Raw genomic sequence first — 27,248 nt, 5'->3', positions numbered from 1 at the left:
AGAAGGGTAAATAGGCACCCCACATAAATCTTTACAATCTTTAACAAAAATTACACAAGTAAGACTCATTCATTTCATATATGCACAACCGGATATACAGTTTCTGTTTGTAAGTCATTTGGAAAAACTAATCTTTCCTTTTTTATTTACAAAGGCACCCACTTTTCTCAAGCTGAAAAGACTCCAGCCTGGTTTGCGTAACATAATATTTATAAAACTCCAATATAAAAATGATTCACTCGAGCAGACATGATAATATGCTATGATAACTATGACTAATTTCTGTCCCTTGCGCTGGACTGAAAACACAAGGCTATCCTGTGTGGTGGTGACACATCCCAGTCCTCCTCCAGCAGTACTGAAGTATGATTCACCATTCACACCTCAAAACCTATTCCTGGAGGTTTAGTCTTTTAACGCATTATACAAAAATTAAAACCAAACTGGCCACTGTGTGTATCATCTAGGTTCAAAATGTAGGATACTTACATATGCTGATGATATAATAGATGACCTCATGACCGCTGCATTCGTCCAAATACAAATGTCTGCCCATCACTCTTACTGATGATGGGTTGCTCCAGGGCTCTTTGTGTGAGATCGGGAAAGTTGAGAAAGCCATACAGGAGTCCCAGGAGCAGAGCAATCTCATTGATCAGAGGAAAACCCCAATTGGTGGTCTTGATCGGCTCTTCACACCGGGCCTGGAGAAAAGACCCCTCCATTGTGCCGATGGCTTATGGAGAGAGACAGAGAGATTTTAGTATTGCTCCACAGGTCTGCTGGCCAGAGACTGTTAGGGCGTGTGTGTCTGAACAATTCCCTTTGGTAGGACACATTGGCCAGTTGGCTTGAGACCTCAACAAAGATGTCAATGTGACACACTAGCCAGATGTCAACAGATGTCAGGCCTGTACTGTGGATACATCTAACAGATTGCTTTACTTTGATGTCATCATGAAAGCATCAAGCATGTTTCATCACAGGTCCTTTTATGCATGATTGTTAACGCTAACCACTCGCAAATTGACGTAAAGGTAAAACTGTGTGTGTGTGTGTGTGTGTGTGTGTGTGTGTGTGTGTGTGTTGTAGCGCTGATGTTATGCAACATCAGTGCTTCTGTGACCACAATGACATCCTCACCCAAATTTGGGCTTTGTTATAGTCATGAAAATTTTTATTGATTTATTTATGTCCATGGCATGAAATTCAGCTTTGAGCACGAATGTCTTTTTCGTGTCACTCCCACAATTTTTTATAAATAGATTTTCATGTCTGTAGCACAACTTTCTTTTTCGGGTCATTTTATGCATTGTTTCTATTTTTTTTTTATCATTGTCGCTTGGGGTCGGGGTTAGATGGGGTTTGGGTAGGGATGTACTTTTATGTATTGGTTTCTACATGTTTTTCTTCCTCTTTTAAAACTATTCTCGCCTGGAGTTGGGGTTTGGGTTAGGATGTCTAAAAATGTAACAGAAAGTGATTCTAACCCCAACCTCAAGCAAGGAAAAACCAATGAGAAAACAATACATAAAATTAAACAAAAAAAGTTGTGCAATGCACACGAAAAACTATTTATAGAAATTTGTGTGAGTGACACGAAAAACAAATTCGTGCTCAAGGCACGAAAAAAGCTGAATTTCGTGCCATGGACACGATTAAAATCTAATTTTTGTGATTATAATGCGACTTTCCGTCAGATCAGTCTGAAAATGTAACATGATTATGCAACTCTTGGAAACATTTAATTGTATTTGCATGTTTAAGATGAAATATTAATGAATTATTATTAATGCAGACATGATAATGATGGTGTATTTCAGAACTACTGGATGTGCAATAGTTAAAACAGTTTAAAACCAACATTTCACCACTACTGACATGCTTCAAAATGTGACATGACTGATTGTTTATCCAGTGCTGTAAAATAAATGTTTGCTTCAATGCAAACATTACATACCTCTTGATCTTTATCACATGGTTTCCCACGTTTTGCACATGTTGATGTCCCATGATGATGTTGACACGCAGCTATCACCTGCTCATTGAGGCAACTCATTTAAAACAGTGTAAATATTTAAACATGAAAAACTGTGTTTAAATAAACGTATTACTTTGTCTTTTGAATACCTGTAAATATTTGTTATGCAGCTTCGTGAGGAAAGTAATTATACAGAGAAGCTTATGTTTAATATTTGTTCACGCTTGCTTTTTCATCTTACAGATCCTGCAAAACATATGTACAGTATAAGCACGTATAAATTCCATTCAGTCCGAGAAGGCTTCCTTTAAACTCTGAACTGATGTTAAAAGAGGAAAGGGACATTCGGTGTGATGGTGCTTATAAATGAAGCAGGTAAAAAGTGTGACTCAGATGGGCTGCCTTAACCTCCACTGAGAAAGTCCTTTCCATCAGTGCCTGGAAATCAGGTCACCTCACTGTGGAGAACCAAGGACAGGACACAGTGCTGGAGAAACCTCAAAGGTGTCCATTGTTTTCAGAAACAAAAGCATGGTGTCGGATAGAATAAAAATATATTTAATACATAATTGAAATATAAATATTTAGTTGATAACAATGCTAAAATGACTGGATGTGAATAAATCCATATTTTCATTGATTTATAGATCATGCATGCCAGGCCAAGCACTCATATCAGCTGACACAACAGCAGGTAAATATAACTGGATACATATGATGAAGTTGCAAAGGGAATGGCATTAGATAGCATTTTCCCAAAAACAGCAAGCATTGCATAACAGCTCCTAAGCGAAGAAACCCTACACACTCTGAATCAAGATTGCTTGCAGATTGAGAGAAAAAAAGAGATATAGCAAAATAAATAACAACTGAATTACGGAGAGAAATGGGTATGCTTACTATCAGCACAGGCAAAACAAATCATTTCAACACACCAGCACTTAATGTAGTCCTGAGTTTGGCTGCAGTGGCTCTTTTGAACAGATTATTGCGGTTTGAGTCGCCCACAGACATGGAGGCTGTATGCATTATGTAAAGCCCTAAACCCTGGCCATTGCATTTCAGTCGCTTTTATCCATCACTACTGTAGGATGATGGTCCACAAACACGCACACAATACATAAAGTACCTAAAACCACATTCTCCTGACACTCTGACCCCTGAATTATTTTTAACTCAGCGAACACAGAGAGCTTTACTGCTAAGTGAAGCATGCATCAGTTGAAGTAATGTATGAAAATACATTGCTATTAAAAGCCCTGACAAAAACGAAAGAGACATTGCAAATACCACATTTGGTCATGAAAACAGTGAAAGGATGACACAAATCTAAATAACAGTTGATTTAAACAGCCTGGAGATATTTGACATCTGCTTATAAGTCTATTATGTCTTGCTTATGTTAAAATCAAAAGATAGCCGCGTGCTTGGAGACGCATAAACAGTTCCTGGTGGTGGATGGATTGTGCACTGTTGTGTATAGTCATATAACAAAGCAAATGTGTAATCACTCACTTATCTAAGCTAAAAAGTACTTTGCTGGTGAAAAAGTCAACACGTTGGCATATGTGACCTTTTCTATAATTTTATGATAACTGATCTTCGATATTGTATAACTGTCAAAATTATGACAAACTGTCTTACACGACGCTCCATATTTGAGCAGTCATTTTAGTCCAGGTAAGGGGGTTGTGTATTTCCCGCTATAGAAATTTTTGCTTATTTTAAGGTTATTTTTAAATGGACAGAAAGGGATTTTAGCAAATTATCATCAAAGAATATTACCTTAAGTATCAAGCTGAGAACACGATGAAGCATCGCCATCTTGTGGTTCAATCGAGTTTGGCAGGTTAGAAATATGCACGTTTTTGGATGTTAAAAATAATTTTAAAAAATGTAATCTTTTAAACAACAATAAATGCTTACAACATTATACAAGCATGCTTTTCTACACAAACAAAGACACGGATTAAAAAACGCAGAATTATGTTCTTCGGCTAGCGCTGCATGGTACTAACCGGAAGCGGAAACTGCGAGGGAGCGGTTGACAGCTTCTAGTCATCGGAAGAGCACCGCTAGCAAAACAATACAAATTTGCAGATATGGAGCTGTGTGAAATATTATACAACAAGGCAGAATACATCGAGACGGTACGTAAATAAAATCGATCGCGTAGTCATGAGTTTGCAAGCAACACATGATTTAACCATCACAATAAATTATCTTCTGTATCAAAAGCTTTTCTTACATATTTGTACGCCGTTATAGTAACGCTAACTCTATGTGATCTGTGCAGGCATCGGGTAATAAAGTCAGCAGACAGTCAGTTCTGTGCGGTAGTCAAAACATTGTCCTCAATGGAAAAGTAAGTGAGCTTTCTCATCTTAAATCTGTGTGAATCTGCCATTTTGATAATTCGTGTCATGTACAAAAGCTTTAACTGTCTGTGTTATGTGTGCTTTTTTAGACTATAGTGATGAATGACTGTATCATCAGAGGAGATCTTGCTAATGTCAGAGTTGGACGACACTGTGTCATTAAAAGTCGTAGCGTAATCCGGCCACCTTTCAAGAAGTTCAGTAAAGGGTGAGCAGTTTTTGTATATTTAATGCTTATTATTAGATTATTGCAGCTGATTTAAATGCATTTATCTGTGCCAATTATAAATTATACTTACAATGTGTTAATTTCACTTTTTGTTATATATTAGGGTAGCTTTCTTCCCTCTACATATTGGGGACCATGTGTTTATAGAGGAGGACTGCGTTGTCAATGCTGCACAGATAGGGTCATATGTCCACATTGGCAAAAACTGTGTGATAGTAAGTTGTAGTCTCCCATTCACATTCTGCCATTACTTTGTTATTGGTAGTAACTGATATGGTGGTGCTCATGGCAATTTTTTATTTTATTTTAGGGCCGTCGCTGCGTCTTGAAGGACTGTTGTAAGGTATTGGATAATACTGTACTTCCACCAGAGACAGTCGTACCTCCATTCACAGTATTTTCTGGTTGTCCAGGTGGGTGCCCTATATATACTCTTCAATATATTTCAGACTTCAATCTATATTTGGATTGTTCCCAACATTTGAATTTATTCATTTATTTTATTGTTTATAAGTCATGATGTTATTATTACATGGCAAGGTACAAAAGTGGATTTATTTGTGACCCCGTCTGTGAAATCCAGGCTAAACTCTCCTAATCTTATTATGAGCATCAAAGTTTGATTCAGTCATTGATTTTAATCTTTGACATGACCAAATCTTTCTTTGGTTGTATATTTCAGGTTTGTTTTCAGGAGAGCTCCCTGAATGTACACAGGAACTGATGATCGATGTTACCAAGAGTTACTACCAGAAGTTCCTCCCTCTCAGTCAGATTTAGGACTAAACTTGAATGTTTCTCTCTGGGACCAAAGGCACTAATGGACTATTCCCCCATCCTGTGCTCTAGGTTCCAGTTTAAAAAAAAAACATGAAGAGCAACATGCATCTTTTCTATAATGTCTGCCATAATTTCTGTTCATATGCACAGATGTACCTACTTGCAGTTAAATCCTTGTTTGTGATTATAGCTATACAATATAGAAAATATAAGTAAGACACAAACCATATCTTACAGTACCTGCATTTCATGTCAGTATGCGTAGATCTCTGTTAAAGGAATAGTCTACTCATTTTCAATATTAAAATATGTTATTACCTTAACTAAGAACTGTTGAATCATCCCTCTATCATCTGTGTGTGTGCACGTACGCACTGGAGCGCGCTGCGACGCTACGATAGCATTTAGCTTAGCCCCATTCATTCAATGCTGCCATTTAGAGATAAAGTTAGAAGTGACCAAACACATCAACGTTTTTCCTATTTAAGACGAGTAGTTATACGAGCAAGTTTGGTGGTACAAAATAAAACGTAGCGCTTTTCTAAGCGGATTTAAAAGAGGAACTATATTTTATGGCGTAATAGCACTTTTGGGAGTACTTCGACTCGCCTGAAAAGTCCGCTCCCCTTCTCACTCTCATAATGGGAGAGGGAGGGTGTTACTGCGCCAAGTCGAAGTACTCCCAAAAGTTCTATTACGCCATAAAATATAGTTACTCTTTTAAATCCGCTTAGAAAAGCGCTATGTTTTATTTTGTACCACCAAACTTGCTCGTATAACTACTCGTCTTAAATAGGAAAAACGTTGATGTGTTTGGTCACTTCTAACTTTATCTCTAAATGGCAGCATTGAATGAATGGGGCTAAGCTAAATGCTATCGTAGCGTCGCAGCGCGCTCCAGTGCTTACGTGCACACACACAGATGATAGAGGGATGATTCAACAGTTCTTAGTTAAGGTAATAACATATTTTAATATTGAAAATGAGTAGACTATTCCTTTAATGGATCTTATGCCAATGCACACATTGCTTAGAAAAATACTTAAAGAAAAAAAGACTCAATGATCAGCTTATAGACTAAATGGCCTCTATTTATTAAAATGCTCAGCTGGATCATGACTTTGCAACACTACATGTGTCCTGTGTGCAAAAGCCGATTATTACAGTTGTTAATAAATGTTTTTTATGTATAAATACTAAATCATTTTAGTGTGTTTTTTTAGGGGCTTTGCTTTCCTGAAATAACATTTTAGATACTCTACAGAAGTCTTCCAAATATGTACCAGCTTAAGAAATCTAACAAAATACACTTCACTGTCTAAAGCAGCATTTCTATTTTTTTAGGTAGGGACTGTTTGGACCACAGTAGTTTGATGATGCAAAGAATTGATATTCTACTGTGTTGCATACAATTCAATATTATAATTCAATTATAAGGATATTATAAAGGAACTTTAAAAAAAAGGATGTACCTCTAGGCTCCTTTAAAGGCACTAAAACATTATGATTTACTTCCATAAACTATAACAAAAACAGATAAAACATATTTAAAAACATAATTTAAGATTTTTTGATTTAAAAGCATAAAACTTTGAACCATAAAGGTAAATTTTCTTACAATTAGCAATTGTACACATTCCCTCATTTCTGTCCAAATACTGTTTTTGAGAAGCACTGGCAAGCTGCCTTTATAAGGAGGAGGCAAATATTACGAGTTTAAATCTGTGGAGCTGGAAAATCATTGTGGTGTATCATCAGTAGTTCTGATAAACCAGATTCAGTTTCTCAAGTTCATCAGTCCAGATTCCATTCACGTAGCCACTGCTGACACTGAGCCGCATGTTCCTCACTCTCCACTGGGCTGCTCCTCTTGTGCATTGTCTTTGGTTCCTCTTGGCTCTGTTTCATCTCAGCTTTTGCCTCTGTTAAAATAACCTCAAGTAAACCATCGGAAGTGTTCACACATCTTTGTGGTGCCCATTTGGAGTCGAGGCTGGGCAGAAAAGGATCTGGGGCTATGACTTGAATTGGTTCATTCTCTAGTGGAATATGCAGGAAATATGCATGCAGCATCATGCGATAAGGAGTGTTGTCTGTGCGTAGACTGTAGGTGTAGTCTCCCACTATAGGGTGGCCAATAGAACTACAGTGGACTCGGAGCTGGTGCGTCCGTCCTGTAAAGCAATTGCATACTTGTTAAATCAGTTTATGCATCTTTATCTATACTTTACCTATTGTGTATACCTAAATCTCAGTTTGATACCTGTCATAGGCTGTAAAAGCACTTTTGTGACCGGATCTCCTTCATATGATCCATGCTCTAAAACGGTAAGTTTTGTCTGGCAGGGCTTTGGATTTTCACATCCTACAGCATAGAAAAGAAAACAGCAGCACTTATGTCCATTTAAAAGCAATGATAGTAAATAATAAAACTTTTATAACATTGTTTACATAGTATTTAATACAGGAGACTGACCTTCTGCTTCTTCAATGCACATCATATGGGTCTTGCCCTCAGTTGTGTTCTTGCCGATTGCAAACTCCAGGGTCATTTTTTCCTCAGCCACAGTGCCACGAACCTGCACAAGAAAATTAAAGTCTGTATATGCTTTGTAATCAAAATATATATCTCAAATTACATCTGCAAGATACTGTGAAAGCCAGTCACACTACCAATGCAATATAAGCTTTGGTAACCAGTCGCCCTTTAAAACAGCGGTATGCCTGCCCTGCTGCAGCCTTGTTCAGTGCTACACACAAAGCTCCACTGGTGGAGAAATCCAGCTGATGACAAAACCTTTGAAAAGAGAATATTAACAACATATGAAATTTGATCACATATACATTTTTTCTCAAGTTATTCAGAAAAAGTGTCAAAAAAAGACCTGAAGCCATAGTAGGTGCCAGGATCTGCAAGCTCTGGGAAGTGATGCTTTAGTTGACTCTGGACAGTCTGCTTCTCATACCACATTTTACTGTCAATACGGATGTCCCAGTGTTTGTTAACAACAATATAGTTTGCACTGTGGTACAAAACGCACAGATTCTCCAGACTCGCAGGCTCCATGGTCACTTTCCCCTGCAAAACAGCATCAGTGAACATGTAAATATTTTGACAATATCGCAAACAAACTTTAAAGTGTTAGTGGATGATCTGATTTCTCACAGTACAGACGTTTCATACCTAATCAAAATGAAATGCGTTATCTTCTACTTGTACTCTTATTGATCCAGCTTGAACTGTTTTGTTGTCGGATTAACAGCAGGATGCATGCTGGAACAGGAGGTGCGTTATTTACATCCAAGAAGCGTGAAGCAAATCTTCATTAGAGTAAACACAGGATCGTGCAAATGTATGTTTTTCTTTGGTTGTGCAAAAATAATTTAAACGTAACTATCGTTAGATATCAGAGATGCTTTACTGAATTAACTTGTGTAATGTGTTGTTATTTCAAATTAAAAGTCTTCTTCTTTAAAGTTTTATGGCGGATGGCAAATCGATGTAAAGGTTCATTTACCGCCACCTGTTGGACATGAGTATGAAGCACTGGTATGGAAGTATAACTAAATAAAAATTCTAATTGATTAAACTCATATAAATCACATATAGAACATTATTAAAAATAATTGTACGCATTTATCTTGGTTAATTAATAAATTACCTATTTTAACAGTGTAAAGTTAAAATACGTTCAAATAAAATGCGAAAAGAAAATACGCACGCCTACAGCTCTCGCGGTACTGTGATCTCACACGCTGATCGGTCTGCGAGGCATTGCATGAAGTCCGACACGTCTTGTGTCATACTTACCTGCAGTTGTCGCAGTGAATTGTGGGACTGATATTCACAAACATGGCGTCTCGTGCGCTTGCACAGTGTGTGCGCTCCGTTGCTCGCTCTTCTGCAAGGTTAAGTCATGGTAATGTGCTCACGAGAACCGCCTGTGCGTCCCTCGTGTCAAACCAGCGATCGCTGTGTGTCGTCTCATGCCATCAGCGGACGAGATGCACGGAACTAGTGCGGGTGAGCTTTCTGAAGATGGACAATGTTTGTCTGGCCTGCTGTTGCTGGATTATCATTGACCTACCTCTGTCTTTGCTATTCGTGCATTAGAGTGGGCGACCGGTCTTTAAAAGTTTGCGGTGTCATTGAAAATATACATCATTGAGCTTTAAGTTGGGGCTGGTTTGAGGTTATCACCTGCAAGACTTTTAAAAAGTGGTATAATTATGTACAGTAATGCTAGTACCTATCCGGAACCAGGCTGTTTTTGGTACCCACATGAAAATATACTATGGTAAACGGTATACCATATTTTCATGTGGGATATTGTGTCGTCTTCTTGCCAAGGTTAAGAAATGCAACCTAAATAATATAGCACATGGCTTTATGTGTCCTCGCAGTCATATGTTGCTGCTTTTCTAATTGTACTTTAATATTTAAAATTAATAAATGATTGAGACTATGATCTTTGTGTTGCACGTGTCTAGGTTTCTGGTCCATCTCTTCAGCTGTGTCGGCAATATGGGGATCTTCCACCCCTTACATTAGAGAGCATCCAAGATCGTGTTATGTATGTCCTTAAACTATATGACAAGATCAGTCCTGAGAAGGTGAGCGATTTTATGTTTTGTGCAACACTGCATGGGTAAATATGTAGGTATCTACATTATATATGGCACCTTAGTGTATAGAGATTTATTTTTACAATACTAGAAAATTTGTTTACATTTAACACAAGTGTTTGTCAATAAAAAATGTCATGCTGTTCATCCACCATCAGTCTGATTTACTTTTCCCCCTCTAAGCTTCAAACGACATCTCATTTCATGAAAGATTTGGGACTGGACAGCTTGGACCAGGTGGAGATTATAATGGCTATGGAAGATGAGTTTGGTGAGTATGAGTTTGTCCTGTATTTCTGATATTGCTGAAAACCATGAAGTACTCATTTTTATCAAGTTATTGTTAATTTATTTGCTTATGTTCACAACATTTTGACCGCTTAAAACATTGATCATCCACAGGATTTGAGATTCCAGATGCAGAGGCTGAGAAGCTTATGACTCCTGCGGAGATCGTACAGTACATTGGAGATAAAAAAGATGTGTATGAATAAAAGCACATTGTGAGGTGAGTATACACCGTTATTAACACACTATACCTTACATAGTACATTTATAACATCGTCTCATGGTTTTTCCCTTTCATTTTGTCAGGTACAGAAGATTGACCGCATTGACAAACAATATGGATATGGATCAGCTGTATCGGGGCAGTGTTCAGTTTCATACCATATTTTCTCTATTATTCAATCAACTGCTTGTCATGTGTACTGTTGTATTTAATGAAAATGTCACTATAAACTCTTGTGAGCTTCAGCTACAAATAAATCCAAAACAAATAGTAATTCATTTATTTTTCTTGTCACAAATGAGACTTCACTAGTCCCTCTAGTGGTTGGGGAGTATTACTGCTACCTAATTTCAAGGTCAATGCCACTTGTTAATGTCAGTGCAGAATTTTAAAGCTGTGGGGTGTTGTTTTGTTTAAGTGCTTTACCTATAACAGTGTAAAAAATAAACACTGTTGCTTTATGATTGCCCGGCAAGGATTTTGGCGCAGACAATGGTGACGTTTGAGGTGGGACTACCTGTTTAAAAAGATACCAAAAAGCAGAATCAACGTTTTTTTACTTTGCCATTATAGCAATATCATTTTATGAAATGCTGTCGAGCTCATCCTATTTTTTTCTACAACAAGGTGTTTAATGATAGTGTATGTTTGTATCGATAGTTAACAAAGATACTATTGTAAAATAGCCTTTTCAAGACTTGATGATTCATTCTAAACATGGCAAGAGTACTTTTGATTTCTTTAGGTGTAAAACCTTAAATCCATCACCTGTCCTACAGTGTAAGGGTAGATACAATCATGCAAGTTGCATACATGTGACCCTGGACCACAAAACCAAAAAAGTTGCAAAAGTAGCACAGGTACAGCACTGTGTAAAAGTCTTAGGCCACCACACCACAATTAGATTTGTTGTTTTGGCAATGTTAAAGTGATCATATATAATTGTTTCTCGCTCTCTTTAATAGAATACATCCAGAAAATACAGGAAATGTGTATATAGTATTAAAAACTGTATAAAAATGTAAACTGATGTGTTAAGTTTTTAGGGTAAACTCCCCTTTCACTTGAGATATAGCAGGAAACTGCAGGATCTCTTAAACCTAAATGTTTTAAATATTTTTTGATATTCTGATCAAGATGTGTTATAGTGCCAAGAGAGGTCACATGCCTTTAAAAGACATTTAGTCCTGAAAATTTAATTTTTTGGACATATTTCCTGTATTTTCTGTTTGTATCTTAATAAAATAGATTGAAAAATAAATGTGGATGGACATTAAAACTGTTAAAACAAGTCTGGTGGTGGTGGCCTAAGACTTTTGCACAGCACTGTATATTTGTATCAAAAAACAAAAATACATTGTATGGGTCAAAATTATTGATTTTTATGAAGAAAAAAAACGCATATGCGTGTGAACGCATTTGTTAATGACTTCTTTTGGACAACTTTAAAGGCAATTTTCTAAATATTTAGATTTTTTCCACCCTCAAATACTAGATTCTCATATATTGTCCTATCCGAACAACTATACATCGATAAATAGCTTATTCATTTAGCTTTCAAATGATGTATAAATCTCAATTTAACAAAATTGGCCCTTATGACTGGTTTGGTGGTCCAGGGTCATGTATTCTTATGCATTCAGATGCATTTCCATAGGCCTGTCAGAGACAAGGAGCACTGGCAAACGTTTTCTCTTTTTTTTTGCATTTTTAGGAAATAAACATTTGATCGTTTAATGCTTATTCACATTCAAAGTTGTGACAGGAATAATACCCAAAGGTAGATTTTAGCATGCATGCAAAAAGTTTTAGATCAAACTGATGCATAAACATCTTGAGTATTATTAAACTGAACAAAAATAAATAAATCCACACCAAGTCACTGTTAGGCTTTATTGCGGGTTGTACCCAAGTTATACAGCTTTGTATTCCGATATCAAGATCAGGACTTTACAAACAGTTATCAGTCTACAAGTACAGCCAACAAAAGACCTAAAAACTACTTTACTACCTCAACTACCTCGTTACATATGCACTTAAGGTACTAAAAATGAAAACCAAGCAACAAAGAGAAAAAAAAAACAGCATTACATATAACATTCATCACTACACATTTGAGTATCTACCATGTATTATTAGACTAAACCTTGTGTCAATTGTTACGAATACAAATAAAGGATTGTCCTTCAAAAAGTGCAGTTCCCCAAGTTAAAATTCTAAGATGACCCCAGGAAGACACTGAAAAGAACTTCCCGCTCATTCGAGTAATCTTATTGATGTTTATTTCTTTTCATTTTCAAACAGTCTACCAAAGCAGTGTGCATATAGGTTACATGTGAGCAAACTATTTCTTGACAGACCTCTAGAAATGTTGGAGTTGAGAATTTGCCATTTCACAGCCTATTCACGCTGTGAAAGAGGAAATGTCAATGCAACCCTCCATTTGCTACAACTGGCCAAATTTCGTGACAAAAAATAAAATAAAATCCATTTCAATCATGGCACATCACAGGAATCGTATTTTTAAATCCCACCACTACACCGCGGTTAGGATTTTATTAAGCAAAGACAGACATGGAAGCCTCACCTTACACTGCATAGACTTTCTTAGAATTTCTCCATGGTGGAAGTTTAGACTTAAACTTGCGTTCATCCGTTTCTTGTGCTGGTTTTACTAAAGCTTTTAGGGTTTATAATGACATGACAGCAATACTCACAGTTTGTTAAGTCAATTGCCTTAGCACATTGTTCAACAGTAGGAACCATTTAAAAGACATGGGTATAATATTTGCTCACAGGATAAATCAGAAAACAATGACATTTTCAGTACAAAAGTAGAACGTCAGGCCAAGTCGCTTCTTTGAACTTGTACCCGACTATAAAAACGGGGATTGTACATTGCTCATGAATATCCTCAAAACATCCATTTTGCAAGTGACATATTTGAAGCATATACATTGTCCAGCTTTTACAAAAGAACAAATCCCTTTCCTCCCCCCGACTCTGTAATTTGGCATGACAGTGAATTATCAAAATGTCTCAGCATGACAGTTCTGTCTAACACCAAAGAGCTGCACGTACATAAAATGAAATTAAGAGGAAAAGAACGATAAAAGGAAGGGGAAGAAAACAAACTAATAATTAAAAGTGGAAATAAACTGGGTGCCAATGGCTTTTCCCTATGCTCACTTACTTCAAAAAAAGAAAAAAAAGAACAAGGACACTAGCACAGTTGCAAAGACAGCAGGGAAGATCCTAGCACTGTTAAAGCTCGGGCGCCAATTGCAAGACAATAACTAACACATACAAACATGTAACTCTAAAGCACGATGATTTTCAAGCAATCCACATTAAGGGAGTAAATAAAGTCACGGCAATCGAATCAGTGATACGCCCCCAAGACAGACCGCATTAGTAGCCTATACGAGAGGAGAATACTAGGGCTCCTGATGCGCAGGAATGGAGTGGGGACCACTCTAGCATGCAGGCACAAACACACAAAACGCTGTCTCACAATTAAAGAGTATAGAGCCAATGTACATAAAGAATAAAAGATTTAAAAAGGCAAAGTTCTCCAACCAAGACATCCAGTTCTCCAAAGCTACACTTTGCCCTCGGAAAACAAAAATACAGTACAACCTTTTAAGTTTATTATATACACCAAGTGCAATTGCAAAAAATAATTTTCGGCTTTCGTAATGTATTCATCCCTCCAAAACGACCAGTTTTTTTTATGTTCCACTTAAAATTTGTCAAACAAAATCAGATAAGCCAGGTCTGGAATTAAGTAAACAAATCCTTTGATTGAAGAATATTTGGTAAAGCGGTTACTTAAAATGGTTCAATACTGGCACGCAACCATAAAGTCAAGAGTAATACTCAGGGTTTTGTACGATGCTTACGAGTCATTAAATATGGATAACTTAACACACCAATCAAGTTCTCTCTCTCAAATAAAATAAAATGGAGAAACACAGCTTAAACAAATATTAAGGTCCATGGCTTAGCCTAATGCTGACATCTTTCTCTCCCTCTCTCGCTCTTTGAAGCGTCTCATAAATTGTGCACCTAAAATATAGTACAATAAAAAGTAAATATATGCACATTATTTAAATGCATGTATTTAAACTACCAGCAATAGATTACATTCACCTCTGATCCAGCCTTCCTTGGCCACAAGTACAGAGGCAAGCCATTTTTAATGACAAACCAGCTTTGAGGAAGGGGAAAAAAGGGGGAAAGGAAAAAAAAACTAAACAAAAATAAAATAAAATCAAACCAAAATAAAATGATAATGAGCAGCCAAAAACATTGATTTATTACTATTGTAAGGAACTTACTTCAGATTAACACAACAACCACGTACTGTACACGTTACAATCATCTTCTATTTGTAAACAGTTAAAAGCCACTTGACTTGTGTTGCATCTTCGGACACAATTTGAATCAAGGCAATGAAATGTGGACGACTTTTGCACTGTTAAAATAACCAAACAAGATTTTCTTTAACACCAGCTCTGGCGATGAGGAAAACAAGTGTATATACGCAAATTATTGAAACATATAAAACATTACCTTCAGACGAAGAAAAAGCGATTCTGTAGGTCGAGTCATTGGCTACAGTATGCATAGTTACAGATTTCGGCTTTTTCTCATGACATTTGACAGTTACTTCGACGGTCACAAAGCGAAAACATTGAGCCACTCGGTGGGAAAAGGGGACTAGATAGTGATTCAGCAAACCATATCCACTCATTAATAAAAAGACAGCATATTTGAAAGCAGTATGTGTAGAATGTCTCCAGCTTAAAGCAGTTATTTGGCAGAGAAAAACTTACAGAGCTATAAGTAGTTTCAGTGCTAAAAGTTGGATATTTTCCTACAAGGAGTTTCTATGGGGGAAAACTGGCTATATTTCCTGAGAACCATGCTGGTTATTTAGCAGACAAGAGGAATAGATAAAATAACCAATGACATGGCCAAACACTGATCAGTATTCCCAGAGATAGAAAGCTTCGTCTTCATCCTCAAGATTTTTTTTTTTCTAGTTTATTTTTTGTGTTTTTCTTCTTTTTTTGTCTTTTTTCTTCATTTTATAATTTTTTTTCATCTTTTTTTATACTCTTTATGCATTTTTGTAATTTTATCATTAAAATAAAGGAAGAATGACCATACTTTCCCCCTCAAAAAGTTTTGTAAACAAGAGGGCACATTGTGACGCCTCCAAATCAAAATTGAAAGCCTATTTTGAAAGTGCTGTTCCCCCTGGCTTGCAGGTTGGGTTTGCAAGTCACAGCTGTGGCTACAGTTTTTTACACTGCAGAGCTAAATTCTTTAGTTTAAAACAAAATCGGTGCAATACTTATTTCTGTAATATCATCAAATAATCCTAAGTCAGCATATCTATATCTTGATCTTGAACTCCACAATACCACAAGAAGGTAGGCGTACATCAAGGCATAGTAGAGCGCACACTTTTAAGAACATCCTTGAGTAAACAACTACACTGGAACTGTCGGCTCCCTCCATATTGCAGATTATACTGAGAAAAACCACATTCAGTGCAAAGTTAAAAAAAGCTCAAACTCCAACATTGTCAGCAAACAAAACGCAAATAATAAACCAAAAAGAATTGGAATTCAAATAAACATGATGAATAAACAGATGAGCTCAACTGAAGCTTTTTTCTGTATGAAGAGCACTACCTGGAAGTGTAAATACATCCTTTCACATTATATAGAATTGGCCTGCATGATTCAAGTATTCAAACTGATATGTTTTGGGCTAAAACAAAGTGGACATATGTGCAGAAAAAACGTAACTTGTTTCCACAGGGTGACCCCGCATTGTTTTTGTTTTTTTTTTGCTTTTTTTGTAAGTGAAGAAAAGTCTAACTAGTGCCATTTGATTTTTTTCATATATAATATATATATATATATATATGGTCATATGATTATGATTAACTACTCCACATTGAGGTCACGGGTTTGTATGTTGTTGATTTTTTTTGTCTTTTTTCGTTTAAAGTCAGAAGGTGAACGATGCACTACATGGACTCCCCACCTCCACTTAGATGGTCAACAGGTAGGAAAGAGCCGATGGGGGAGGGACTGTTGATTCTCCCCCCCTCACCGCCGCTGGGGTTGCCCCACAGGCTCGTGGAGTAATTGGGAACACCCCAGAGAGACGAACCATGCAGGTCTCCACTGCTAGCTCCTGACAGCCCGCTGCCGTTCCAGTGATTTGGATCAGTGCGGTTTGCGTAGGGGTGGGAACCCTCGATGGATCCGATCCGGTTCTGAGAAGAGCCCAGTGTTTGCCAGCTGGGAGAGGCAGTCATTGACTGACCTTGTGCAAAGAAACGATTAATTTCCTCTTCACTAGCAAACTCTGCAAGAATAGTAGTGTTCCCTAAAACACACCTGGAGGAGAAGAGGAAAAGCAGAGTCTTCGTCAAGTTCTGGAAACTGCTTTAAGGTGACATAGAATGATTGAACAGAGTATTTATCCTTGTTCAGTGATGTGACATGTAGACAAAATTGTTTTTGTTTGGGTCTGTAATGCCTTAGAAGCTTCCTAAAACCTCTCTCAGATAGCTCTATTAGGGTGGGGGATTTTAAACAAGTGGTTTTGCACCTAATTGGCTCCCCCTACTGGCTTAACTTGCAATCTCATTACTGATTGGCTGACTTTGCTGCCACTCAAAAAATGTAGCCAATTATTTTAAAGTGGAGGGGCAGTTAGATGCCTGTGATGTCATAAGCATCAGTTTTTCAGATTGGGCTGTTTTCTGGCTGACATTTCTAAAAGAGGAATTTCTATGAGACTGAGATGTTTAGCATGTTCAGCACATTTGGTATGTTTGTGAATGTGGTAGACTACCATTATTCAACAAAGACAAGGTAAAAATGGGTTTTCATTCTCTGTCCCCTTTATAGTTAAAGGTTGACATATTATTAAGATACTAAACATTCCAGAAAAAATATATTTTTTAATATTTACACAGCGTGCATTTTTAATAATCTGATTTTACTTGGATCCAATCAGACTGGCGCTCCCAGTGCCCGATGGCTCTATTAGTTATTAGTTCATTGTTTAACAACGTTTTTCCATGCTTAATGGATGTGAAGCTTTTAAGCACATTTCATGTAATGCATAAGAAGACAAAGTGCCACTTCTGCTACTTCTATACAACTTATGTAATTTTTGATGTACATTGGATCAAAACCTTTCATAAAAGTCTTTGGACAACTTTAATGAACCCTTTTGATCCACTTCAAATGTGATTAGTGTATTTACCAAAGGCATTTCAAAAAAGACATGTACTTACATGTGCAGTGACTTTTGGGCTTTGGCCGCCTCCTCCTTAGAGCTGTAACAGACTACAGCATTGCCATGGGGAAGGTTCAGATGGAATGTGATCAGTGGACCGTGCTGCATGCACAGAGTTCGCAAGGTGGAGCCATCAATCTGTAAAACACAATCAGGAGTCGTTAACAGAAAAGTTGGCGTGACATGATCCTAACAAAGCGATCTCAACTTGCGTCAATTGAGTCCAAACACTGAAACTTTTACCTGAGGTGTGAGGTTTTTGAGTACAAGCCAATTAGTTCTCCCTGAGCTGCTGTCACCCCAGCTGGAACCTGTGAAGAATGATCATTATAAGTCTCCACTATTAATCTCAACCGTATTGACCATTTATATAAAAAGCAGGTGAACGTGTATGCAAGACAGTGTGACTAACCAGAGGTGTATCTGGATTCAGAGCTGCCCCAGCCTGCCATTCTCAGAGAGCCGTTGTCCCAAGACGAGGGCTGTTTCTGGCCTGTGAGGCCAGGCGGGGGGCGGGACGGAGCAGAGATACCTTTTGAGGGGAGAGGAACCTTCCACAGCTCATGAGCCAAAGAGGTGTTGGTAACTGTACCAGGAGACCATTTGGAGTCACTGTTTCTGGCTATAGCACCAAAAAAGACGACAGAGATTGAAGTTTTGCTCAAGTAGTTGCAAGTAATAGTTCACAATGGTCAACATCTCATATGGTTTCTTAAGCTTCCTGTTACAAATGCTGTTTTAAAATGCCATGTCAAATAAAATGTCTCTACATTCTGCAGTTTCCCAAAAATCTGTTTTTGTATCGACACATCACTGTGTACATTTCTAATAATTCCCTACTGACCTGAAGTGCTTTGTGCTGTACTGCTAAGGGAACTATTGTGGTTGGAGGCACGAATGGATGTCCAGGCACTATTTGAAGGCAGCGTGGTGTTAAGTGATGAGGATGGCCCTGAAATAACAAAACCATTATAATTTTCCATTTTCCAAAACACTAATGCATACAACTTAAAAGGAAAATCTGCAATTTGCACGCAAACGCTTACCATTGTTCCTGTCCCTGAGGTGATCAACATCCCGGACTGTATTAATGGAGAGATTATTAATCACACTGCCAGGAGTGACGAATGGGTCAGTTTCAGGATCAATGTTTGGATATCCTTTCCAGGGCTCACCAGGACGAAACTCTGCCAAACAAACATGACCTGGTGAGCTTTGATTACTAGAGAGCTTAGTAAAAATAGTGGATTATCGACAAAGCATTCATGAAGTGATTGTATCCGAACCTGGTGGCCAGTTGACATTGGTGGAACCATGAGGTGATTTGGCACGGCTGGGCCAGCCATCTCCCACAGAGCCAGGAGGACTGATGGGAGCATTACTGGCATTGATGAAGTCATATGGACCAAAGGGTGAGTCTTCAAGCCTCAGGCCAGACGTTATAGCACCTATAGTATGATCAGATTCATTAGATTTACAAAAAAAACTTGTTTTGACATTGCGGAGATGAGTGTGATTGTTTAAAAAGGAACGCTAGGAAAGAAAAACCTACCAGTTTTGCTGGGGTTTTGATCAAGTGGCGAGTTAACGGAAATGTCCATTGCAGTCCACTTCTTTAGACGGGACTGTGGCTCCTTAAAACCAACACTACTAATATCAAGGTTGCTTACATTCATGTTTGGGTTCAAGCCTGGTGGAACAAAACCAAACTTTGGTTTAAAAACAACGTTCAACATTTATTGAGAAAATATGGAGTAAGATTTAAAAGTATGAGTCATTAAAGGAAAACACCACCGTTTTTTAATATTACTATTTTCTTACCTCAACTTAGATGAATTAATACATAACTATCTTTATCAATGTGTGCACTTAATCTTTGTACAGCGCGTCGTGATGTGTTAGCATTTAGCCTAGCCACATTCATTCCTTAGGATCCAAACAGGGATGAATTTAGAAGCCACCAAACACTTTCATGTTTTCCCTATTTAAAAACTGTTACATGAGTAGTTACACAAGTTAGTATGGTGGCCCAAAAAAAAGGTGGGAAAAAACAAGAACTATATTGTATGGCGGAACAGCACTCACTCCTGACCCCTCTCGCTCAAACTACCGTCAATATTACTGCGCCTGAGGTCGAAGTGCTGCAAACTTAGTGCTCTTCCGCCATACAATATAGTTTTCATTTTTATCCGCTTAAAAAAAAAAAATCGCCACATTTTATTTTGTGCCACCATACATACTTGTGTAATTACTCATGTCTTTAAATAGGGAAAACATGGAAGTGTTTGGTGGCTTCTAAATTCATCTCTGTTTGGATCCTAAAGAATGAATGGGGCTAGGCTAAATGCTAACACATTCACGATGTGCTGTACAAAGATTAAGTGCACACATTGAAATAAGATAGGTATGTATTAATTTGTCTAAGTTGAGGTAAGAACAAAGTAAAACATTGAAAAAGTGTGGTGTTTTCCTTTAAAGCCTGGTTTTACAGACAAGGCTTAGCTAAATGTTTAAGTTTTAGCATCTTTTATAAACATTCCTTAGAAATAGACATTACTGTTGCATAACTTAAGACAAATCAATGGCACTGGCATATTTTAACATCTGTCAGTGCAGGTTACTTTCAGTTGAGACAGCTCAAACGTGTTTTAATCTAGGACTTAAGCCTTGTCTGTAAAACCAAGGGGGAAAATGTGGGTTTTAGTATAACTTTAAACCTTAAAATAATTAACTTTAGGGTGAAAAAAAAGAGAAAATGTTCTGTGAGGTAGAAAAAGTGATTAAAGGTCACGTTCTTCCTGATCCCATTTTTCAAACTTTAGTTAGTGTGTTGCTATAATAGCATAAATAATACCTGCAAAATGATAAAGCTCAAAGTTCACTGCCAAGCGATATATTTTCTTAAACAGAATTCCCCTTTCAAAGCCTACAGGGAACGGCCGGTTTGGACTACAGCCCTCTACTTCCCAATTGAATCAAGTCAATTTAAGAGTTTTTGACTAAACTCCGCCCACAGGAATACGTCAGTCGCCTGCTTTGGCTCAAACGGCTCTGCTAAGCTAAGCTGCTATCGAATCACAACACACTAAACAAACTACACAATCAGAACTCGTTAAGTATTTCTGAAGGAGGGACTTCACAGAACAAGGAAGACATCAGCACATTTTGAGGACAGTGAAAAGAGCGCTATACAGAAAAGTAAATTGTTTGAAAAATACCGGGTTTTCTAAACGTGAAACATAAACACTGTAAAAACAATCAAAGCTTTTAAAACACTGAAAGAACGGGACCTTTAAACTAATTCATGTCGAAATCAAAGATCATGTCAATCTGTACAAAAGATCAGATATTATTATTACTATGTCTACTGAACCTTTTGTCTTTAAACATTTTCAGATCATGCAGAGATAACACGGGGTTCATGCAAACGTAAGTGCATGCTGCTATTAAAAAGAAAACATGCTTCAAGCTATAACCATTTCCACAAAAGACCTTCAAAACCCACTGCCCGTATTCTCAGAAATAAATTTAACAACAGTATCCAGGATTAACAGCAGCATCCAGAAAAAAAATCGATTCGAATCAAATATAAAATTGAATTTTAAAACGTATCAACGCGGCATACCCAAAAGGAATAAAAAGGATTTCAAGCAGCTGAAATTATAAATATAAGCACCATACATATGCCAGCCGATTTCCAATCAAATAAGGGTCTGAACTCAAAAGGTCTGTGACATGGCATATTTTCCTGTTCCCCATAAAAATAAAAAGCATGGGGAAATTAGCTAGGGGCAACAAAATAGATAGACTGTATTCACCTCTTGCTGGCAGAGAGCTGCTGTCAGGACAGAAGTTCTTTCCTACCCGAGGGTTCACAGAAGAGCCTGGCACCATGTGGCCATTGCTCATAGGTGGGGCTAGGAGACTATGACTTTGACTAATGCCAGCTGGCTGATAGCCTGACATGTCAGAGGCAAACATCGTGTTGGGCTTGGCAGCTTGGTGCAACATTGAGTCATTCTGCCCTACGTGAAGATGGGGAGAACACCCACCTAAAGAGAAATTACTGTACGAGCTCATGGAACTTTGTTCTTTCTGGAGATCGGAGGCATTGGGGGGCATGAAGTTCTCCATATAAGACTTGAGGCTGGGCTGGTGCATTGAGGGCAGCTGGGGAGAATTCTGCTGCTTCATCAGGGAGGGATCGAGATGACGGGGAGGCTGGATCATCTGTTGAGATGGGCCCAGACCACGACCCTGCGCACACGCCATCATAAAGGGAAAGACGCATTAAATGAGGAAAGATTATAAGAAAACAGGACAGCTAAGGATGCAGAGGAAAACACAAACCTGCTGTTCCTGTTGTTGGCGGCTGTTAACAGGCATGGCCCTCTGGGTTTGCGCTTTTTGCTGTAAGAGGAGACGCTGAGATGGGAAATAAAAAGCAAAGAGCTGTAACTGCAGCCCAGATTTGGCAATGTGTCACATAATGTTTTTGAAGCTGAACAGTGAGATCAATACCTGTAACTGATTAATGTGAGAGAGCTGAGACAGCTGGTTAAGCTGGTTCAGCATAGCCACCTGCTGTGGGCCGAAAAGAGGATTCAGACCTCCATTATTGGGAGAGTACTTCAACAGGGGTGGCGGGACCTGACAAAACAAACACACATACTTTTGATATAAAATACATACATGTTTCCAGTATGCACATTTCATTTAAAAAAAAATTGTTAACCAATGATATATAAAAAAGTAGGAAATTAAATTTTATAGCCTTCTCTCAAAAATGTGTTTTTTTTAAACAAATAATTAAGATTTAAAGCATTACTGTGGGTTCACACCAGCCGTGTTTGAGGCATCAAAACGCATCTACCGCGTCTAGTTTGCCACTTGAACATTTTGAGTTTACTTGCTTCATTCGTGCGTGAAATTCCAGTTATCGAGACATTCACGTGGAAATTCGCGTCATGGGAGGGGCTTCTGCGACTCGGCTCGCTTTCTGTAATCACTTCACTTATAGAGCAAGCTCCTGATTGGTTAAAGCAACACATTTCCCCCCCAAAGTTCCTTACTTTTTCAACTTGCAAGTTTTTGCGTGACAACGCTCAATTCGCACAAACTAGACGCGCGAATAAGACGGAATCGCGTCTACCACACCGCACTAAGCGCCTCATTCGTGGCGCGAGACCTCCAGATGCGCGTCAACACGTCTTCACATTGACTTAACATTGAAATAAATTGCGCTTGACATCTCTACCGTGGCTGGTCTGAACAAAGCATTAGACTGCAAACCTTTTCTAAATGGCAATATTTTTTTGCATTGGAGCGATTTGTTAAAGGGATAGTTCACCCAAAAATAAAAATTCTGTCATTGTTTACTCACCCTTACGTTTTTACAAACCTGTATAAATTTCTTTGTTTTGCTGAACACAAAGGAAAATATTTTTAATCAACAGGAAACAAGAGCACCATTGACTTCTATAGTACAAAAAAATAAAAATAATATGAAAGTCAATGGTGCTCAAAAACGAATAGTTACAAACATTGCTCAAAATATCTTCCTTTGTGTTCGTCAGAATAAAGAAATTTATACAGGTTTGTAACAGTGTTGTTTTTGGCAGCCCAAAGTTTTTAGTTTTAGTCTTATGGATGAAAATGCTTTTTAGTTTTAGTCACATTTTAGTCACTTATAAAATTGATAGTTTTAGTCAAGTTTTAATCGATGAAAACGCAAAAAGGTTTTAGTCAAGTTTAAGTCTATTTTAGTAAAAATTAGGGATGCACAGATAGGATTTTTTTTGTCCGATACCGATTTAAACAGACAACTTCTGACCGATACCGATGCCGATATTAAACACTTGTATACAATACTATACAATTGGTCTATTAGCTAGTTTATTTCTGCATCAAATTATTTTTACTGAACATTGATTGGATCTAATTAACATTCAACTGACCAACATAATAAGAGAGGCACAAATTAAGCTAAAACAAATATAATAAGACAGCATGACAACCTTCAAAGGTGGTTTTTGCTATTCAGAATTTATTTTATTAACAACATTAACTCATTTTTTATATATAATGGATTTCTTGATGCAGTTAATTAATAAACAAATGGTATCGGCCTTTCTCGTGCTATTGCCGATGGTTTCAAATTCATCAAAAATCGGCAGCCGATACATTGGTGCATCACTAGTAAAAATTGTAGTCTTTAACAAATTAATTTAGGTTAAAAAGTGTGGTGTATTTAATACTATGTAAATGTGCATTAAGGTTGTCCCTGAGGGCTTGCCGTTGTTTTAGTCGGTGTGCCTTCTGTGCATGTCAAAAAAGTTGAGCCTTATACCCTCATGTCGAGTTTGTGTGTTACGCTGAGACCTCACTTATAAAGTTGAGAAACGCGTGCCTTGCCTTGTTATTTAAATACGCCACAAAAAGTATTGGAAATTGGCTTAGGTTTGACAAGTAGATACATGTAAAACCTTAAGCTTACCATGAAATGTGTCACAAGCCGATTGTCGAGTAAAATTGAATGTTAACTTGTTAGTTACCTTTTAAAAGATATTAGCGTGACGAGCCTTCAAAAACACTGGTTTGTAACAACATGAGAGCGAGTAAATGATGGCAGAATTTTTATTTTTTGGTGAACTATCCTTTTATGGGTAATAGTTGTGGGTGCAGTTGTTTGTCTGCCTTATCTCAATGCGAGTTGCATGGGGCATACAATCCCAAGTGTTATTACCTGAGAGGGATGTAGTGGAGGAGGCACTTGGTTACGTAGATTGGGCTGAGCAGAATTGAGAGGTTGTGCTGAAGGCTGCTGGGCATTCCGGCCTTGTGCTGCATTACCGACACTGTACATGTTTACATTCTGTGGGAAAAACGCAAATACATTACACACAAACAACAAGCACAGTGCGGCCGCAGTCCATTCACAGCTTCAGCACACGGGGAGCGTCATGCACTAACTCACCTGCCTAACAGAGGCAGAGTTTGGAAGGTGGGGCCCTGGCAAGCTGCACTGGTTTGGTTGAGCACTATTTGTAGGGGAAAAGCTGATATTCTGCATGGAAGTGATCTGTGAGTTTTGGGGCTCCTCTGCTACAGTGCTATCATATACTGGCAGTGAAAGCTGAAGCACAACCACAGGCCAAGCAGAGAGAAGAGCAGGACGCAGAGCACAACAGCAGAGAGGCGGTCAAAGACCAGAAGGAGCACCAGGCCACCAGAGAAAGAAACATCAACAGCCAGGGAAAAGGAAAGAGAAAGGCTATGTTAGCATCCTCTTTGCATCTTTAAGAAACTGGAAAGTTTTCTTCTATTGAAATTAGTCAAGGAAGTTATAAACAGAAAAGATGACTAAGAAAAAAGAGACTACATTCACTAAGAGAGTTTATAAAGGTTAAAGAAATTAAAGGGCAGGTGGTATTATTTGCCGTGCTGGCATATTCCCTATTAAAAATAGAAGTTGGGGTGGGACGCGTCAATAGATTTGTCCCTTCTTTCTAACAGGGTTTTGTCACATCACAGCTGTAAAATTTCACTTGCTATTTTTGCTACACAAAGAGTCAATAGTGGGATTTCATTTCAGGGAAATCCTTCGATAATGCAAAATAAAACATCAACCGTGTTGGTTTTAAATATATAGATATTAACTGTGAAGAGTATAGTAGTATATACAAAGCATTTAAACTGATGTATATGCACTGAAAGCCTCAAATTTGATATTCAGATTTCAGGGTTTTTTCATGCCCCATTCCCTTTCCATAGAGGGTGCTAAAGTACCCAGCAAGCAAACGCAATGACATGTTTTCACAGTGAGCCATTACTGCTTTTAGACAATTAGAGAATAACTGACCTTATCCATATAGGGATTGCGGTCCATGGATGAGTCTTTGTGGATCTGGTGACGTGAGGCAGGAGCTTTTCCATACTCCCCCATATTAAGTACATGCTTGTCAACATCCATGCGCTTTTCCACCATTCCTGTAGAAATTGGTTATAATTAAATGCAATGAACTTCATACAACCATTTGTAAGCTGAAACGGCACGTGAACTTCACATACCTCCAGACATATCCATCTTATTTCCCTTCATGGAATCCTCAGCGGAGTCCCTCTGTAAAAAGACACGCAACTGTCATCATGTAAACTAATACAATTTTGCTACATTAAAGATTCATGATCATCTAACATCATAAACAGGTTTCTTAAAATAGTGGAGTGTTCCTTACAGGGTACATGTTGTTGAACTGTTTCACAAACTGATTCATCCACGGAGAATCATCCTGCTTGTTGGGTCCTTTATTCAACTGAGAAGAAAGGTAAATAATGTAAGTAACCAACCACAATTTACCATGCTGTATGTCTTTATCAAACTGTAACTTCAGTGAAGGGGTTATACCAGGCTAAATCAAGTCTGTAATGTATTACCTTTGGTGGCATCTTCTTGTAGGACCAGTTTCCAGTTTCTTGTGATGGATTGTTGTTCCACATGCCTATTTCTACTTCCTCTTCTTCTCCCCAGTTGGAGTGCCCTGCCATGGACATCTCCTCTCCACACCAGTTGTCTTGCATAGGTTTGGATCCTAAAGACAAAAAAAATCTGTCATTGTATAACTAGTTCCGGCAAGAACAGTTTTTTTCAATTTAAGTGAAAATTTGTTTTGTTTAGGAATGCCCCGATCAGGATTTTTGCAGCCGATACAGATTTGTTGTCTTCGCCTTGCCAGTCTTTACTGTATGAATTAAATATACACGTATTCGTATGAAGTACAACAGTTCTTCACTGAAGGGCCGAAACTGATTTTATTAAGAGATGAATTAGGTTACTGTAGCTTTAAGACTTGAGAGAGATCAATCTGTACATGTGCACTGATGACAGGCTGCTGTGTGCATGCTCGCCGGGTGTACGCAGACAAGAGCAGCTGCGAGGAAAATACGTTTAGTCAAAACTTTAAAACGCATGCAAATAATAAACTTTCAGCATGAAGATGCAATTGTCTGTGATAGATATGTGTTGTATACGCTGTTTGATGGGGATGTGGAGACGTCGTGCTGTAAGGACCGGAGCACGTCCTCATAGAAAATACACATATCTCTGTAAAGGCAGAGAGAAATACAAATCTGCATGTCGCACATGAGCAACGTGTTATAAAAATGCTTGCACTGCGTTCAAATGGTCTCTAATTACAGACGCATTCAGGAGCCCTATGATGACAAAAGTAAACAGAAAGATTGGCAAATTTAGCGAGTACCGATCAAGTCATTTAATGCCGTTATTGGCCGATACCGATCTGCGGCCGATCGATCGGAGCATCCCTAGTTTTGTTTAGTAATACGGTTGACATTGAAGTGCAAATGTATGAATTAAACAGTAAAATAATAAAGCTCTTTGCCCCCATAAGA

General features: G+C 38.0%; 4 protein-coding genes across 12 annotated transcripts in view; 2 read left to right on the top strand and 2 right to left on the bottom strand.

The window, feature by feature from the left end:
• The first annotated feature begins 4,003 nt into the window (after positions 1-4,003).
• On the top strand, positions 4,004-5,644 carry dctn5 (dynactin 5). The gene is made up of 6 exons (XM_065275227.2): positions 4,004-4,131; positions 4,278-4,346; positions 4,449-4,567; positions 4,692-4,803; positions 4,899-5,001; positions 5,271-5,644. Exons 1-6 carry the CDS (start codon positions 4,084-4,086, stop codon positions 5,366-5,368), a joined length of 549 nt encoding a protein of 182 aa, XP_065131299.1. The 5' UTR covers positions 4,004-4,083; the 3' UTR covers positions 5,369-5,644.
• Positions 5,645-6,285: 641 nt separating this feature from the next.
• On the bottom strand, positions 6,286-8,844 carry rpusd1 (RNA pseudouridine synthase domain containing 1). Its single transcript, XM_065275216.2, has 6 exons — positions 8,553-8,844; positions 8,254-8,447; positions 8,042-8,165; positions 7,845-7,947; positions 7,632-7,733; positions 6,286-7,542 (listed from the first exon to the last, which is right to left on the bottom strand). Exons 2-6 carry the CDS (start codon positions 8,433-8,435, stop codon positions 7,163-7,165), a joined length of 891 nt encoding a protein of 296 aa, XP_065131288.1. The 5' UTR covers positions 8,436-8,447; positions 8,553-8,844; the 3' UTR covers positions 6,286-7,162.
• Positions 8,845-9,199: 355 nt separating this feature from the next.
• ndufab1b (NADH:ubiquinone oxidoreductase subunit AB1b) lies at positions 9,200-10,779 on the top strand. Its single transcript, XM_065275319.2, has 5 exons — positions 9,200-9,392; positions 9,860-9,982; positions 10,178-10,265; positions 10,397-10,502; positions 10,589-10,779. The coding sequence occupies exons 1-4, from the start codon at positions 9,222-9,224 to the stop codon at positions 10,486-10,488; spliced, it is 474 nt and encodes a 157-aa protein (XP_065131391.1). The 5' UTR covers positions 9,200-9,221; the 3' UTR covers positions 10,489-10,502; positions 10,589-10,779.
• Positions 10,780-12,384: 1,605 nt separating this feature from the next.
• Positions 12,385-27,248, bottom strand: part of LOC135761955 (trinucleotide repeat-containing gene 6A protein-like) — a 62,547-nt gene continuing 47,683 nt past the window's right edge. For 6 of the 9 annotated variants that reach the window (XM_065275262.2, XM_065275272.2, XM_065275254.2 and 3 more), the window contains 17 exons: positions 26,274-26,428; positions 26,075-26,152; positions 25,908-25,959; positions 25,699-25,826; positions 24,814-24,972; positions 24,583-24,711; positions 22,359-22,487; positions 22,188-22,262; positions 21,656-22,094; positions 19,390-19,527; positions 19,124-19,285; positions 18,884-19,024; positions 18,682-18,789; positions 18,250-18,459; positions 18,081-18,148; positions 17,836-17,975; positions 12,385-16,927 (listed from right to left, as the gene is read on the bottom strand). In XM_065275262.2, the coding sequence (XP_065131334.1) occupies positions 16,552-16,927; positions 17,836-17,975; positions 18,081-18,148; positions 18,250-18,459; positions 18,682-18,789; positions 18,884-19,024; positions 19,124-19,285; positions 19,390-19,527; positions 21,656-22,094; positions 22,188-22,262; positions 22,359-22,487; positions 24,583-24,711; positions 24,814-24,972; positions 25,699-25,826; positions 25,908-25,959; positions 26,075-26,152; positions 26,274-26,428 (2,687 nt within the window). In that variant the 3' untranslated portion in view covers positions 12,385-16,551. The remainder of the gene's footprint in view (positions 16,928-17,835; positions 17,976-18,080; positions 18,149-18,249; positions 18,460-18,681; positions 18,790-18,883; positions 19,025-19,123; positions 19,286-19,389; positions 19,528-21,655; positions 22,095-22,187; positions 22,263-22,358; positions 22,488-24,582; positions 24,712-24,813; positions 24,973-25,698; positions 25,827-25,907; positions 25,960-26,074; positions 26,153-26,273; positions 26,429-27,248) is intronic. The other 3 variants (XM_065275300.2, XM_065275290.2, XM_065275307.2) reach the window with 3 other exon arrangements.

This window comes from Paramisgurnus dabryanus, chromosome 3 (genome assembly GCF_030506205.2).
Source record: "Paramisgurnus dabryanus chromosome 3, PD_genome_1.1, whole genome shotgun sequence".
Taxonomy (NCBI): Eukaryota; Metazoa; Chordata; class Actinopteri; order Cypriniformes; family Cobitidae; genus Paramisgurnus; species Paramisgurnus dabryanus.
This window is presented reverse-complemented; position numbering and strand designations above follow the sequence as displayed.